The sequence below is a fragment of the Lepisosteus oculatus genome, chromosome 1 (genome assembly GCF_040954835.1).
Source record: "Lepisosteus oculatus isolate fLepOcu1 chromosome 1, fLepOcu1.hap2, whole genome shotgun sequence".
Taxonomy (NCBI): Eukaryota; Metazoa; Chordata; class Actinopteri; order Semionotiformes; family Lepisosteidae; genus Lepisosteus; species Lepisosteus oculatus.
The window spans coordinates 68,107,360-68,122,634 of record NC_090696.1 but is presented as its reverse complement, the minus strand read 5'-3'; the positions used below and the strand labels follow the sequence as shown (position 1 = coordinate 68,122,634).

At 42.4% G+C, this 15,275-nt stretch overlaps 1 protein-coding gene across 9 annotated transcripts in view; it reads left to right on the top strand.

Moving 5' to 3' along the window:
* The window catches only part of rbm47 (RNA binding motif protein 47), an 82,776-nt gene extending 67,733 nt beyond the window's left edge, over positions 1–15,043 (top strand). For 7 of the 9 annotated variants that reach the window (XM_015345755.2, XM_015345754.2, XM_015345752.2 and 4 more), the window contains 4 exons: positions 5,389–6,539; positions 8,388–8,597; positions 9,763–9,947; positions 10,531–15,043. In XM_015345755.2, the coding sequence (XP_015201241.2) occupies positions 5,389–6,539; positions 8,388–8,597; positions 9,763–9,947; positions 10,531–10,779 (1,795 nt within the window). In that variant the 3' untranslated portion in view covers positions 10,780–15,043. The remainder of the gene's footprint in view (positions 1–5,388; positions 6,540–8,387; positions 8,598–9,762; positions 9,948–10,530) is intronic. The other 2 variants (XM_015345759.2, XM_015345761.2) reach the window with 2 other exon arrangements.
* The last annotated feature ends 232 nt before the right edge of the window (positions 15,044–15,275 follow it).

Here is a 15,275-nt window from a genome sequence, read left to right as displayed (position 1 = left end):
TTATTATTATTATTATTATTATTATTATTATTATTATTATTATTATTATACAGTTAGTATAGAAGTGTGTCTATACCTACATGGCTACTGTGTAAATGTGCATGAATACCCTGTACCTGTGTACATACCTACAGTAGTAAGTGTATGTGTTGTAGTTTCTGAACAATCTCCCATTATAATAATAATAATAATAATAATAATTTCTTACACTTATATAGCGCTTTTCTGGACACTCCACTCAAAGCGCTTTACAGGTAATGGGGATCCCCTCCACCACCACCAATGTGCAGCCCCACCTGGATGATGCGACGGCAGCCATAGTGCACCAGTACCCTCACCACACACCAGCTATCAGTGGGGAGGAGAGCAGAGTAATGTAGCCAATTCATAGAGGGGGATTGTTAGGAGGCCATGATTGGTTAGGGCCAATGGGAAATTTGGCCAGGACGCCAGGGTTACACCCCTACTCTTTTCGAGAAACACCCTGGGATTTTTAATGACCACAGAGAGTCAGGACCTCGGTTTTACGTCTCATCCGAAGGACGGCGCCTGTTTACAGTATAGTGTCCCCATCACTATACTGGGGCATTAGGACCCACATGGACCGCAGGGTGAGCGCCCCCTGCTGGCCCCACTAACACCTCTTCCAGCAGCAACCTTAGTTTTTCCCAGGAGGTCTCCCATCCAGGTACTGACCAGGCTCACACCTGCAGAGCTTCAGTGGATTGCCAGTTGTGAGTTGCAGGGTGATATGGCTGCTGGCATATTATTCCCTCATTTATGTTCCAATACAGTACATTGTTTGCTTTGTTGCAAGACTGTTAGTTCATGGAGTTTTTAGTGAAAGTTTGAGTGGGATGATGGCGACAAAGTTGTGCTTCCCTTGTGCGCAGTGGCTGTATCGTAGCCGGGGAAGTGCAGCTGGTGCGCTATCATTGCTCATAACTCGTATTCATCCGTGACATCACTTCCTGAACAGCTCGCATTACCTCAGGGATTATACTACCCCTCTCTTTTTTCGTGCGTCTGTCTCTCTGCTTCCCCCATCCACCTCCTCTCCACTGTTGCAGCTACACCTTGGTTGACCCCCCACTCTGCATTTGGGTCTTATAACTTCTTTATTCTCCAGCCAGGCGGTTGACCCTCAGCCTAACTCCTCAATAAACGTCCCTGAAGGCATTTGCTTGCGGGGTATTGTTATTCCTCATGAGAACATGTCGTCCCTTTGAGTGCTTTGCCACTGCTTTGGATTCAAAAGGTGCTGCAGTGGCGCTGGGGCCCTGGGGTGCTATCTGTGTGGAGTTTTGTATGTTCTCCCTGTGTTCGCATGTGTTTCCCCCGGGTGCTCCCAGTTTACTCCCGCAGTCCAAATAACACACTGGTAGGTCAGTTGGCTTCTGGGAGAAACTAGCCCTACTGTAGGTGTGAGTGTGTGCATGCCCTTCCATCTAGGGTGTGCCTCACCTTGGCCGCATGGCCTGCTGGGATAGCTCTGGTTCCCCCGTTGGGAGTTGGAAGAAGCAGTTAGAAAATGGACGGATGGATGGAAGATGCTACAATGACTCAGTGCTGGAAAAAAGCCACACACACTCTGAGCCCAGGTTTCAAGAGGGGATGAGTCACATGCTGTTTTTACCAGCTCCCATCCCTCATCCACACAACCCCTTTTTTTTATCTCTTGGCTCTTGCCTCATCCCTTTCAGGAGCTGCAGACGGTGCAAGTTCCAGCTGATACGGTTATGCAAACGGCTTTCATCTGATGTGTGTAGGAGTGAGATATCTGTCCCGCTTCAGGTCACACAGGGTATTGTTGCCGTGGTGCTGTTACCAAGGTGCTAATCACAGCCAGGGGACTGTACCAACACAGGTGACGACATCATCTCCACAGCCGTCCTGAAGGTTAACAGTGACATGCAGTCCTGATTGCATTTATCAGAACTGCACAGGGCCGATCTTTTACTTAGCTTTGCAGAAGAACAAATTACTTCTTTTACAAAGGTTTTTTCCATATTAATCTTACAAGAAGCCTCCTCAAGGCACAATTTGAGATTTCCTGGACATCTGATGGAGTAATTTTCCTCTTCAGACTATGACACTCTGCCATTTCAGTTTCATTGCAGATGAAACAGTACCACAGTGCCCCTCCTGACAATAACTCCATGACAATAATGCATTTTGTAAAATCTCCAAAACTCCCAACTTTTGTGTGCTTTACTATTTGTATTTGTGCCAGTCTGTACCTTTTCTCCTCTGGTATTAAGTATTGAATTGTGGCATGGCAAGGCCATCAAGAAAATGAATCAGTCATCTGCTACTTTTGTCAATTGTGTGAGATTCGCAGATACAGTGCTGATGTCATCACTCATCACATCAGAACCTTACCACCCTAATTTGTTTCTTTTCTGGGAGATGGAATTCTAAATGCAACGCATTTCTGTTTGAAAGTATTAATCTTTTGCATTGAAAAAAAAAGTGTTGGGGGTGTTTTGTTTAATCAGCAGGACATTCTTGTGCAAATCAGGCTATGAAATCTAGTTAGAAAGGAATGAGACGAAGATTACAGGATGCGTAACAAGTAGAAAACAGAGTTTAACATATCCTATCCGAAGCACTGAGCGCAATCATTCATGTATAAGTCATAATCAAATTATAAAAGTTAAAATAAATGAAAGTTAAAATAAATATTAAAGGCCTTTCTTCAAAATAACAATGAAAGAACAGAAGAGGATATAGTAAAGTATCTGGGAATTAATAGGAAACATTTTAAGGAAAGGGAAATGACTGTTACAGTATATTAAATGAGAGTCAGGTTTTTTCAAAAGAAAAAATGGAGAACATGTCTCAAGCTGAGGAACTGCATATTATATAATATTCTAATAGAAGAGGCTAATGTGTTACAGGTAGTGGCAACACTTAAGATCAACAAATCTCTATGACCTGATGTGCATTCTGTTAATGATACAGAATACATTGGCAATTAATAAATCCCTTCCAACTGTCACTCAAGACAGGGGTGGTGCCCATTGACTGGAAAATTGCACAGATGTAGCTCCCATTCTTAAAAAGGCTGACAAAACCAAACTAATTATATGTACAAGTATGTTTTCTTCTACAGACACATGGAAGTTATGTAAAGAAACAGAAACAATAATTAAAATTAAACTAGAGAATTGTCGGTATGGCAATATGATTCCAGGTGGATAACAAACTGAAAGGAATGTCCTTCACTGAAGGATGAAGGAACTGGATCTTATTTGACCTCAGTAGATAAGATTTTGAGGAGAACTGAACTGATAATAGGTATTCAACATAAGGAACCAACAGCAAAACACAATCCAGGGGACACGAGAACAAAATATAAGGACCTGCATTTAAAACTTAGTACTAGAGGCAGGTTTGACATAAAGTGTTGTGGGGGTCTGAAACAAGTTACCCTGTCACATTATTGAAGCAGACACACGATTTGTTTTCAAGGAATGTGTGAATGAGATCCTCGGATCAGATAGGCACACCCAGTTGAGCCACATAGTCTCTTCTTGTTTGTAACTGTTGTAACAACAGTTTTTTAAGCAGAAATGGGTGAGGCAATAATGACATCTGAATTGTCCTGAATCAGCTATTTAAGATAAAGTGTTGCCTAAGATCACAAATAATTTCCTGAAAGAGACAGTAAATCTTTTACAGATTCATCCTTGTAGTGTGAAAATGCTCCATCGTAAACCTTAGTGGTAAAAGTTATTAAATGTAAGTGCTTGGTTTGCAATTACGCAGCTGACTGTACAAAACATACTGTGGTGACTGTCACATGTTTGCTGATATTTGTCAGCTTTAGACCTTTTCGTGAGTGATAGGTTTTTAGATGTGTGGTCTGGATTATAGGAATAAACCAAAACAGAGGTATTTTTAAAGGGTTTTATTACCCTACATACTGTACATAAAATGGAAAGGTCAATAATCATACCACATGGTTCCACACAATAAGTCTATAAAGTGATTTGAGATAAGAAAAGCTCAGGGGACATTTCAGATAAGGGAAATTTCTTCTACCAGTAGTATATCCTAGAAGGCCAACATCTGAAAAACATTTATACAGAAACCTCAATATAAAAGAATTGGCATATAATTCTGTTCCACCCAGAGAGACCTTCTCACCTCATAAAAACTGATTCTTGCAATGTAATGGATTTGGAACTGAGCTCTTTTGAAGACTTGTTTTATCAACTCCGGGCAGTTACCTAAAACGTAGGAGAAATACATTAAACATTGATATAGTAAGTACTGTAGATGCCTGTCAAGTGTTTGTATAACAGAAGGAACATTCTTCGGCATGCATGTTTTTGTGTTGAGTTCTAGCGATATGGCCACTACATTATATCATTAATTGAAAAAATGGAATCTGTCTGCTCAGTGAAGTTTGTTTGCCTTTGAAACCTACTTTGAAGGTCACACTATGACATCTTGCAGGTGCAACTCGATTTCTTTTCTATCAGGTTGCTGTTAATGCTACCTGTGAGGTAGCCCTTCAGAACCTGCAGGATATGTGTGCTTGCACAAAGGCATAAAGCACAGCTTTCTTTGAACAGAGTGCTTCACTAGAGCAGGCTGGGCCAGCTACAGAAAAATGCAAAACGCACACAGCTTTAAGTTTAAACCTTTGGATGATAGTCATTCAGTTATACTTTAAAATAAGCACTAATAAACACATAATGAATTCTGTATAAAGGCTCCTGGATTTCCAAACTGTTCCAACAACTGAAACAGCTGCCTACCTCACACACCAAGAACCCATTCAATCTGTTACTCCTTAATTGTCCACAATGCTGAACACCTGTTTTCTGATAGATTTTTAGTCATGCTTTAAACATTGTATTTATGTAAGACATCAGACTAAGACCAAGCTTGCATAATGTCCTATCAGTAAGCTATAGTATGCAAGATAATAATATTTGGTAAATTAACTTTCAGTTACTTGACATTTTTGTATGTAGCGCTCTTCCTTTCCCCACTTTGATCTTTAAGCGTGGTATTTCAAACTATTTGTAGCCTGTCGTGAATTAATTACTGTGTGTGCCTTTCAATTATATTCATTTGTAAAGGTTTAGGGCACCTCATTAGAAAGTGTTACCCAACCAACGATATTCTGTATATGAAATCCCCCTCCCTGGAATGTCAGCACTCATGTGTAGAGGCCAGCCTGCGAAGTGGTGACCGGCTCTGTCTGATCCCAGATTTAGCTTGAATTAGCTAGGTGATGTGTATCATCCCACAAGTACGCCATGACTTCGTGCCGCAGGTTATGGATGAGCCTTTTGTGCACTTTCTATTAGAAAGGCTGCTGGACAACACCACGTGACCTCCTTCCGTTTTCCCTCCCTGTTCTTTCTGCAGGCCTCAGAACAAATTGAATGGTTTTGGCATAATGACTGCTGAGGACTCCGCTGCCGCTATGAGTAACAGTTCCTCCAACAAGTCCGCGTGCAAGGTGCCGGAAGGGGTGGCGGGAGCCCCCAACGAGAGCGCCCTCCTGGCCCTGATGGAACGCACGGGGTACGGCATGGTGCAAGAGAACGGACAGCGCAAATACGGCCCCCCCCCGGGCTGGGAGGGACCCTCCCCCCCGCGGGGCTGCGAGATCTTCGTGGGCAAGATCCCCCGGGACGTCTACGAGGACGAGCTGGTGCCCGTGTTCGAGTCCGTGGGGCGCATCTACGAAATGCGGCTGATGATGGACTTTGATGGCAAGAACCGGGGCTACGCCTTCGTCATGTACACGCAGAAGCACGAGGCCAAGCGGGCCGTCCGGGAGCTCAACAACTACGAGATCCGTCCCGGGAGGCTGCTGGGAGTGTGCAGCAGCGTGGACAACTGCCGGCTGTTCATCGGGGGCATCCCCAAGACGAAGAAGCGCGAGGAGATCCTGGAGGAGATCTCCAAGGTGACGGAAGGCGTCCTGGATGTGATCGTGTACGCGAGCGCGGCGGACAAAATGAAGAACCGGGGGTTCGCCTTCGTGGAGTACGAGAGCCACCGGGCCGCCGCCATGGCCCGGAGGAAACTCATGCCGGGCCGCATCCAGCTGTGGGGCCACCAGATCGCCGTGGACTGGGCCGAGCCGGAGATCGATGTGGACGAGGACGTCATGGAGACGGTCAAGATCCTGTACGTCCGGAACCTCATGATCGAGACCTCGGAGGAAACCATCCGGAAGATCTTCAGCCAGTTCAACCCGGGCTGCGTCGAGCGGGTGAAGAAAATCCGTGACTATGCCTTTGTGCACTTCACCGGCCGGGACGACGCCGTCAACGCCATGGACAAACTCAATGGATCGGAAGTGGAGGGGTCCTGCATTGAAGTCACTCTGGCCAAGCCGGTGGACAAGGAGCAATACACACGATACCAAAAAGCAGCAAAGGGTGTAACGCCAACGCAAGAAACCCCACAAGCCAACTACGTTTACCAGTGCGACCCTTACACACTAGCCTACTACGGATACCCTTACAACGCGCTGATAGGACCCAACAGAGATTACTTTGTTAAAGGTTAGATTTCTTCTGTTTTGATTCTATGTTTGGTGTTGCTTGTTTTTGTGGGATACCCTGAAACAACCACTCCTTGTACTAGAATAATATAACAGCTATGTTACAGTCCAAGGTGAAGTTGATTGCTTTTCCAAGTTAGAAATCCCAATCATGTTTTTGAGGGAAAGTCTATTTTTTGTGATGCCTTCTTTTAAAAGTGGTTTCTGATTTGTAATCAGCATGTTGATTCCTTGAAGCCTGGGAAAACCTTTCGAGCAACGAAACTCATGTTTTTAACTCTTTTCCCTTCAAAATATCTCATTTTGACTTAATCAATAGGAAAATCGGTTTACTGTTTGTGCAAATTATTCCTTTTTAAATTGTGGTTCAGGCATTATCACATTAATTAAAAGATATACACCTGATAGTAGTAACATCACCAATTTGACATTCAGTGCCTCTGTATGTAATCTGGCCATGATTCAGCTGAACATCTTCAGCTCCTCTTCGGTTTTCCTTCTGCTGTTGTTTCCTAGGCGGTAACAGCATCTTAGTACTATGGGACATGTAAACAAAAGATCAAAGGTAATCTAAAATCTGTTTTCTTTTAGTAACCATATTTGTGAAAGAAAAAGTCACCTACTCACTATTAACTTTACAATGTTAACCATACTTTCAACATTTTGCAGAAAACAGAGCATATATACAGTATAATGACAACCAAAGTTTTTTAACCTTTTAAACATTTTTAGTTTGAAGCTCCTAAGACAAAATCTACCACTTGACATCTAGAATTTCTCAGTGTCTCTTTTAGAGATAACCGGCAATTGCCCCTTCTAGATCATTATTGTTTTCCTTCAGACCACAGCACAATCTGAATTGCTGTGCGTTATTCTAAAGTCCTTATAGGCACACAGTTGCTGCTAATTTACCTTAACCTAGAGCAAATTTCCCCATTCATAATGGCAAAAATAGATGCATAAACAAATGAAGTTTAAGCGGGGAGGTGCGTCAGTGTGCAAGCTGCAGAGGAACAAGTAGAGGTTCTTTCCCCATTTAAAAATAAGAAAGTAAAATGCATGGTAGGTCTCAGCAGAAGTTGTCTAAAATAAATGATGCCAGCAGTAATGTCAGACACAGAGTGTTATAACCATAGGTGTGTAGCTAAGTATCCAAGTGCAGTTGTATATCTGTGTTTTGCTTCTGTGTCTCCACTTGCCTGCTCTGCAACCTATTGTGTGCACTCTCTGTGGTTCTGTTTAAATTAATACTCCTGTGGAGTAAACCAGCATAAACCCAAAAGATAACTCTCTGCTGAACAGTGGGTTCATAAAATGTATCAGCACAGTACAGGCCATCAGGGCACAGAGCTCAATTAGAGGGCTCCAGAGTCATGATATGTATTTGTTTCCTCCCTTTTAGTGTGTAAGACAAATTATTCAGCCCTAAGTATAAAGCATTACATGCAGTATAATCTAAAGAGACAAAGTCTCAAGTTTTTTTCTTTAAATAAAAATGTTGCTTATTGACTCCTACCCTAAAGATGTGATTGCATTAAATGCAACACGTTCGTGCGGCAGGTTCTACCAAACGTCTGAACTATGATGTCCCACGGACACGATAATCAGAAACGCTCCTGCTGAGCTGAGATTGACAAATTGCACAGAGTTCACACAACAGGACGGGGGGCAAGTGAGACAGGGCATTAGGGGAAGGCGCAGATGATGTAAGCTACCCCTGAAACTGAGGCATTTCCTTTCAATCAGGGAACTGAAAGTTCAGTATCACTACTGCACACACGATGACCGCCCCGATTAGGAAGCGAGTGCTATGATTCTGAACACGTCCCTGTCTCGTTTGTATCTCAAGCAGGTACTGTAAGGGGCAGAGGGCGCGGGGCAGCTGGGAATAGGGCCCCAGGTCCCAGGGGCTCATACCTGGGGGGATACTCTGCAGGCCGTGGCATCTACAGCAGATACCATGAAGGGAAGGCCAAGCAACAGCAGGAGAAACCCTACGAGCTTGTTCCCAGCCTGGAACTGACTGCAGTCAACCCAGTGGGCATTAAACCTGGCACAAGTTAGTTGTGATCCATTATCTACAATATCCCTTATCCATTAAGGAATCCATTAGCCCTTACTCAGACATCCATAACCTCTCTTTTTCTCCCGTTATGTGTCTGTTTTGACTTTGTCCTATATTTGATCTGTCCTCTGGGCTATCTCTCTCTGGCTAATATTGTTCTTTATTGATCTGGGGATCCTAGGTGGGCTGATTGTCTTTCAGTGTTTCTGAGACACTTTAGAATGCTTCCCTCGTAAATGGAATGGGTCTAGGTGGCACTAGCTTTCCATTCTGTCTCACTTAACCCAATTGTATGTGATCATGGGATTTCCATTTGGAATCACTCCTAGTACAAGCTTGGACTGTTGTTATCAGTATCCCCATACAAAACATGTGCTTCCGTCTTTTGGTCAACACCAGAATCAATTGACCTTTAAAGGGAATTAATTTTAGTATCTGTAGGAGGACTTGCTGTTTGCTCAGTGGTGTTTTTTTGCTGAGTAATGGATTAACTCAAGGCTTATTTGGACACTGCTAAATGTATTAAGCTCATAGCAGTTGTTCTCAAAGCTGACTCATACTAATATGGCCATGTTTGGGTGATAACTTGAATTTTCCATTAGGTCCTTTTTATTTGCATGTTTTGTCAACACTGAGACTTCTTAAAAATACATCCCATATGTCATCTAGATCTCACTTCCTTGTACATATTTTAATTTAAGTCCTAATTCATTTTTCATCTCAATTAGACTGCACTGCTAAAGTAAGATTTATAGCTCAGATGTGAAGGATTGTGTATTCCTCACAATATGGGGATCCTCAAAACTAGCTGCAGACAGTTCCAGTAGGGTACTGCGTCAGCGTGCATAGGCTGCAAAGGAACAAGCTCCATTCCATGCTGAAAAGAGAGGAAAAGAAACACAACGTTTCGGCTGTGGAGCCTTCTTCGGGTGTCAAACAAGAAACTATAGCTAGCGTACACACAAAGAAGGCTCCACAGCTGAAACTGTGTTTTTCTTCTCTTGTCAGCATGGAATAAACCTTTACTTGTTCTTTAGCTGCAGACAGTTCTTGTACTGGTCACCATTTGCAAAGTTTTGTCGTTGAGTATACATACTGCCTGCCACACTGTGGACCTGCTCTTTCTTGTCAACCTAATGTGGTGTCTGTGTGTTTCCAGTGGCTCTGCCCACACTAGGCGCCCAGTACCCAGTGTTCTCTGCAGGCCCAGCCACCAAGCTGATGGAGGACGGGAAGATCCATGCAGTGGAGCACCTGATGAACCCCATAGCAGTCCAGCATGACCCCTCGGCGGCCCCCACCGCCGCTGTCATGCCGGCTGTCTCCACGCCCCCGCCATTTCAGGTACGGACTCTTCCCGACCGTTTTGACATGTGGAATGGATTGATAGAAATGATCACTGTGCAGCTGCTGACCCCTGCAATTGGCATTTGTGCTCTTTGTGGAGCATGAAAGCAAATAGGTGTCCATTTCCCAGGCAGCCTAACGCAATCAGTGGGAGGTGGGTAACAACACAGGCAGACACTCGGGTTTCAGATTCAAATGTAAAACTTGGATCCAGCACCTCGCTACCAAGTCAGTATAGTGTCCCCATCCCTATACTGGGGCATTAGGACCCACATGGACCGCAGGGTGAGCACCCCCTGCTGGTCCCACTAACACCTCTTCCAGACCTCCTTAGTTTTTCCCAGGAGGTCTTCCATTCAGGTACAGACCAGGCTCACACCCGCTGAGCTTCAATGGGCTGCCAGTTGTGAGCTTCAGGGTGAAATGGCTGCTGGCTCTCTAGTAAACTTTCTGAAGTGTAGTTTAAGGTTAGGGTTAGGGGTCAGAGGAAGGGTGAGGGTTAGAATTCACATGTAAATACCTGTGCACAGAGGATACCACAATGAAGTCCTCCACGTGTTTACTCCCTCCCCCCTCACAGGGCCGCCCCATCACCCCGGTGTACACGATGGCTCACAACATCCAGAGGATCCCCGCCACCACTCTGTACGGAGCGAGCTACGTACCCATCGCGGCGCCCGCATCCACCGCCACGCTGGCGGCCCTGCAGAAGAACGCCGCAGCCGCCGCCGCCGCCGCCGCCTACGGAGGCTACGCCAGCTACGTACCTCAGGCTTTCCCCACGGCCACCTTCCAGGTCCCCATCCACGATGTGTACCAGACGTACTGAAGACCCGCCTCCCAAAACACTGAAGGAACACTTTCGTATTTATGAAGAGCGAACTCCGCGGAGAATGTCCTTTTTTCGTCTGGTTTTTTCTTTTTTTTTCTTTTTTGGTTTTTGAAGAAGAGACTCCTGTTCAAGAAAAGAAAAAAAAAATTGTGACGAAAATTAAAGTGAAAAAGTGAAGACTACTGAAGACTTAACGTGCTATTTGCCTTTACTCCTAAAGAAAAAAAGAGTTTAAAGCTATTGAACAGAGTTATATTTTAAGGATTTTTCATGAGGTTAACCTATTGATATTCATATTCTATCTAGAAAATTTTAATAGAAACACTTTGAAATGGCTTTTATTAACTTCTAGGCATTGATATCTTCCGTCCATACGCATTTACGTCTGCAACTTTAAAAGAGGACGTTTATAGCTATGCATTTATTATTCTTATTATTGTTAATATTAATATTATTATTATTGTTATTCATGTTTGAGGTGTGTTAGATTTGTGTTTGAGAGCAAACTTAAAAGAAACAACTACAGACAGCAGCACCTGAAGACATGAACCTGTCCTGGAAAGCAGAAAACCAGTTTCTCCATCCTGCAGGAAACCACTGGTGATGCTTGCGAGCACTGGTGTGCCTTCACCTTGGGTGTGCTCTTTATGATAAACAATGCATTCCAAAAACAAAATGAAAGGAAATACTTCCATTCTAGTTGTGCTACTTGTAACGGTTTTGGAGAGGAGAGGAGGAGGTTAAGAGCTCTGAAAATTCTGGCAAAGACCCAGGGAAGTTCGCACCAAATCATTTTGGGGATGGGCTACAGAGATCCTGCAATGTACTTACTGCATGCAACCCAGGATTTACTGTATATCATTGTATCAGAGATAAATTAACCTTCTCCTTGGACAAGAAATGAAAATTTCTCAAAGGCCCTGTGAGTCTTATAACAGCAATAACAATAACAGCGAGTGCAATTCTAGAGAAATATTGCCTTTCATCTTGCGTGATTTAGACGTAATGTAACGTAGTACCTTCCAGCTTAAACTTCGCCAATCCAATATGACCCAATGGCTAAGGACAAGCTTCAGGTTGGCAAAAATATGGAGACTGAGAGGTAACAATTTGGATGGCAAGGAAGCTGACAAATTAAAAAAGTATTTACTTCACTTTTTACGTTGCTAAAAACGACTGGAAGATTATAAAGAATGACTATTTACATTGGCATAATGATTTCATCCTGACAGATTCCAAAACATTTTACACGCAGCCCCACTACGCAACAGCTCAGGGTGAGAAGTAGTGAACTGCACCCCCAATTGAATTTAGGGGGAACCTCACGGCATCCACGCTGTGCAAGGGCAGAGAGCACTTCGGCCAGGACACCTTATTCTTACCAACAGCAATACAGTGTATGTAAACAGCAAAGGTTACTGGAGTAAATACTGTTGAGGTCAGCTTCCCAACAGGGATACTGTCATACAGATGAAGGATTTATATTAGCACTAAGTTTTCTTAATATATTTTGGTAGTTATAAAAATGTGAAATTGGTAAAATATATGTACATGTAGACCTTAGATTCTATCACTTTCATATAGATGGCAAGTTTAAAGTTTCTTCATGGTTTGCACTGCTTGTGACCCTAAATGTGTTCGCAGAATTAAGTACAAAATACAGAGGGGTTCATGCCACACACATCACCGGAGTTTGTAGAACTGCACAGTGGCTCAAGAAACATGTCAACTTAGGGGAGAAAAGCTTCTGTTTATTGAAATCCCTGCAGGCACAATGACATCTCTGACAGGTTTGTAAAATCCCAGACAAAGAAAAGCAAAAGGCTGCTCAAATTTGCCTCTGGTGAAGGACCCTCTGGTGAATACGTACTTTGTAACACCTACCTGTATTATTTCAGAATATCACGAAGTAAATTCATTATCACCTGAATGTGAATATACAAAATAGATTCAGGTCGGATTTTTTTTAACAGAATCGGTTATCAATTCATTGAATAAAAAGAGTATTGTCCACCTGGATTTAAAAACATGCTGGATCAGAGGACAAAGCTTGTTTATTTTACCTTTTGGATTTATGGAATGCATATCTAGGTTTGCTGTTTGTGTTTTAACAAATGTCTTGGAAGGCGTTATCTTTGACAGACTTGGAAGTCACCAAAACAAAATTTCTGAGGGCTTGCTGGACTTATTATTTTTTAAGTGGAGATCGGAGGAGGCAAGCCCAGAATAGGAAGCTTACTCTTTGAAAGCAGAATACCCTGAGCCAGGACTTGACCCCTCCACTGCATAGCTGCACCCAGATGCTGCTGGTGGGGCAGACACTCCATGCTGTACAAGCAAAATGGCTGCAAAGACACAATGATTACAAATACATTCAGTCTTTTTTTTTTGTTTACCATTTGGGGTTGCCTTTCCTTTTAACTGATAAATATATATTTTATCCTAATCCAAGAAAAAACTTCTCCTCTTGCCCACAACTCGGATAGCTTTGACTAAACCGTATCTGAAATCATGAGTGGATGGGGTCTATTGATTGTTTTTCCGTGTTTTTCTCACAAAGGCACACTCCATTCTTGTGCAGTCCGCAGCTGGCTCTTGCAAGACATCTGACAATGTCAAGCTAAATGAATCCAGTGAAAAATTTCCAAAGATATGTTTGAACACTTTGGCTAGCTTGTTTCGGCGGAAATGATGGTAAACAAGAAGGACTTGAAATGGAAGTGCACTCATACTGTTCTCTTCTGTGTAATGGTGTAATGTCTTGTATCTCATCTCAACCACAAACACAACCTACATGGTACTGGAGTGGGCTGTTTTTTTTTCCAAGTGAGCAAAATGTCTACCAAGAGGACTACTGAGAGCAAAATTAGTGGCCTGTTCTTCACTCATATAAGAGACTTTAATGCTTAGAGAAGTCTTGACTATTATGGTCCAGATTGACCTGCTGTATGATACTGATGTTCTTTTGATTCCTCTGCTGGGATGGTAGTGTGTTTGCCCATATAATGGGTCTACTTTTTAGTAAGCAATACACTATCCACTCTCAAACAAGTGACAGGCCAATAGTGGCAAATACAGAAAAGACTGCACATTATCTGTACACTCGAACTGGGCCATACTGTTAAAGCAATTTACTAAAAGCAAACCTTAATGCTACACAAATGGTAACTCAAAGCAATGCTTTTAACTTGAAATCCTTTTGCAGCTGTTATTTGATTTCTAATGCTCTTTTGTTTCACTTATTATTTTTAAAACTTGTAAGCGAAGGGGGAAAGCAAGTCTTGGATTGTATGTTTTATTGGTGTTTTTTTATGTTGAATTGTTTTTTTTTTAAATTGTTTTGTTTTGGACAAAGGCTAACATTTGTGTTTAAAGAAAGCCTTAGAAAACAGCCTCTGACATATCCCAGGACAAAACACTGTACCGACTGAGGGAATGAGGGCCTGTACAGAATCATAAAATATGAAATATAAATAAGTGGTAAAACACAGGCATTGTTTAATGGTTGAGTGCCACATGTGAATCACCACTGTCTTGTACCAGTTTATTTCAATGTTACCTGAGAAGACAGAAATGTCAGAACAGGAACTTAGATCCTTATGCGGTGCTTATGGCCTGTTTAAAGGCTTTATAATAATGTACAGAAAATGCAGTAGTGTAACTAAGATGTGGTATTCCCCCTCCTAATGATTAAAGAAGTCAAATTGATTTTGCCATCTATCTGTGCTGTGTATGAAGCTAAACACTTCAAATTTATCTGGGGAGAGAGGACTGAAGAACATAATTGAGCTCATAAAGGAGCTCAGCAACATTGCTCACAAAGATACGCATGTTGCTGAAGGGTTTATTAAAGAGGATAAAATATGACTGTATTTTCCAGACATTTGATTTTCTGGTGCACAAAATGGAAGCACAGTTACCCTAATGTGGCTGAGAGCTTCACTGCTCAGATAATATGTAGGTTCAATTAAGAGGAATGCTGGTTGTAGAGCTAGCAGGTTTTCTATTCCAAACAACCTTGATTTCAACCATTTCATCTACACTACAGGAGTAGTATTGTAACTTGAAACATAGGTTCCTAGATACTTAAACGAACAAGATGTGCATAGTATAAGAAAATAAAACATTGTAGTGTGCCTCATTGCCAAAATGTGCTTTACCTTTAGGCCTTATAACTATTGTTTTTTTTTTATTTTAAAAGCTTATTCAGGATTGTTGTCTGTATAGTGGTAAGTTAGTCAATAAAAGCATTTTAAAACTGCATGTGTGTGTATATTGTTTTAACAGCAGTGAGCTTGGTCATTTTTTTAGCTTTTTTATGTTGTCTTTGTTGACCCTCTGGCCAGCCTGAATGTGAACCGTCTTGTGTTTGTTTTAATTAGGTCTGCATGTTTGTGCTCATGGTTCACCTTTAAACAGGAAAGTCACTGCTTCAGCAGACATTTCGGTTACAGATAAATATGTAAGAGATCTATGACAATATAGTTAAAAAG